The following is a 1,896-nucleotide window of genomic DNA, read 5'->3' on the forward strand; positions in this document are numbered from 1 at the left end:
ACTGTAAGTCATCAATAAATTCTTTTACTATATAGAGACTATCCATAAGTTCTGTGACTCTAGAGAACCCTGACTAATACAATGTGTATGTATGTTTACATGTGTGGATACACATATGTGTGCAAGTATATGCATGTGATAATGTATACCTGTGTATATGGAAGCCCAAGGCTGACATCAGAGATGCCCTTCTATTGTCCTCAGCTTATTCAGAGCCAGTTTCTCAGTTGAGTTGAGTCTAGAGTTTGCCTATACCTTTTGCAGTAGAATTACAGGCAAGCTGCCATGTCCACTCAGCCTTTTACACAGATGCAAGGAATTCAAACTGGTCTGCATGCTTGTACAGAAACTGCTTTAACCACTGAGAGACCTCTTTGGCTCTTAGTATGCCTGCAGTTTGACTGTAAACTCCATTACTTGAGATTAAGTATGGCATTTTCCACTTATAGAACCAGGTCAGCACTCAAAGATTTCAGAGTTTGAAATTTTTAAATACTGAACTTTCAAATTAGGGATACTCAATCTGAATATTCAGAATATGATAATATTTTCCTGACAGAATGTACTACCAAGAATGTACTATACAGCCTCCTGGTAAGATACTTGGAGCTTCTAGATGAATATAAACATATAAACATGATCAATGATGAGAACTCAACATTTTTTGGCTTCGAAAATGTGAAAAATGTCCTTTACTTCATCCATACATATTTAAATACTAGTAGAATTTATAAGTTTTGCTTAAGTTACTTTGGGAAGTCAAATGGGATAGAACCTAAGGCTTGCCTTATGTAAGGTAAGAGATCATCCCTGAACCAAATCTTCAATTCCTAGCTCCATGTTCCAACCTGTTGGTATTCTTCAACTACAAGAATTGCTGGAAATTCCACTTTCTCAGATTAATACAGACATCATAAAAGATTCAGAAGTACACACAAGCACTATGACATAAGGAGACCACATGAGATAATATTGAAAGAGAGAGTTGGCCTTTTAACCTTTTCAGATTGCTGCTCCTCTCTAGGTGTGATCTTGTTAGACTGAGCCTTCTCAGTCTCCAGTTTGGATCTTTTGGGTAGTAGTGGTGGTGGCATCTTTACGAAGATTCAGCAGTGTTTCCTCCAAGACAGAGCTGCAATCAGAAAGAAATATCATTCACCAGAAGTACTACAAATTTTTGTAGACACTTAAGAAAACTTAGTTTTTCTATCACATCTCGAAGAAAATGCATACCTTAAGACTTAAGTAGATCTAAATACAGAGCTTCATTCTATCACAATTAATCCTGAGAAAATGACTTAAACAGCATAGGCTTCAGCTACCTCACCTATAAAGCAGAAGTAAATATACCTGTCTTTATCTACAGAGTCTGTTAACTAGGTAAGGCATGCTACCCTCTATAGGGACTAAGGCTGTGGCCTAGTATGCACAAATTTACATAAGAGTTGTGCACTGAAACCATCAAATACATAACAGTTAATATAGACTGGTTAATAGCTGGCAGACTTGATATTTTTTGAGTCCTGGTCACAAAAATTAAAACACTATAGAAAAATACAGGAGGATGATTGCATATAGCCATGTATGTATGGCAGGCAAGACTGTACCTAAAGCTGACATTCAATTAGAAAATACTATAATCTAGTTCTATATCAAAGTACCCTATCTAATAACAAGGTAAGAAAGTGAATAGAAAGATAAGAGCAGAAAGAAATGAATTATTGAAAGTAATTTGTGATAAGGATTTAATAGTCAGCCGGGCGTGGTAGTGCACGCCTTTAATCCCAACACTTGGGAGACAGAGACAGGCAGATTTCTGAGTTTGAGGCCAGCCTGGTCTACAAAGTGAGTTCCAGGACAGCCAGGGCTATACAGAGAAACCCTGTCTCGAAAAAC

The 1,896-nt window shown here is 37.1% G+C and overlaps 1 protein-coding gene across 1 annotated transcript in view; it reads right to left on the bottom strand.

The window, feature by feature from the left end:
* Positions 1-1,896, bottom strand: part of Ccnb3 (cyclin B3) — a 52,053-nt gene that overhangs the window by 40,372 nt on the left and 9,785 nt on the right. The window contains exon 3 of the mRNA XM_021153631.1: positions 999-1,132. Within this exon, the coding sequence (XP_021009290.1) occupies positions 999-1,094 (96 nt within the window). The 5' untranslated portion in view covers positions 1,095-1,132. The remainder of the gene's footprint in view (positions 1-998; positions 1,133-1,896) is intronic.

This window comes from Mus caroli, chromosome X (assembly GCF_900094665.2).
Source record: "Mus caroli chromosome X, CAROLI_EIJ_v1.1, whole genome shotgun sequence".
Taxonomy (NCBI): Eukaryota; Metazoa; Chordata; class Mammalia; order Rodentia; family Muridae; genus Mus; species Mus caroli.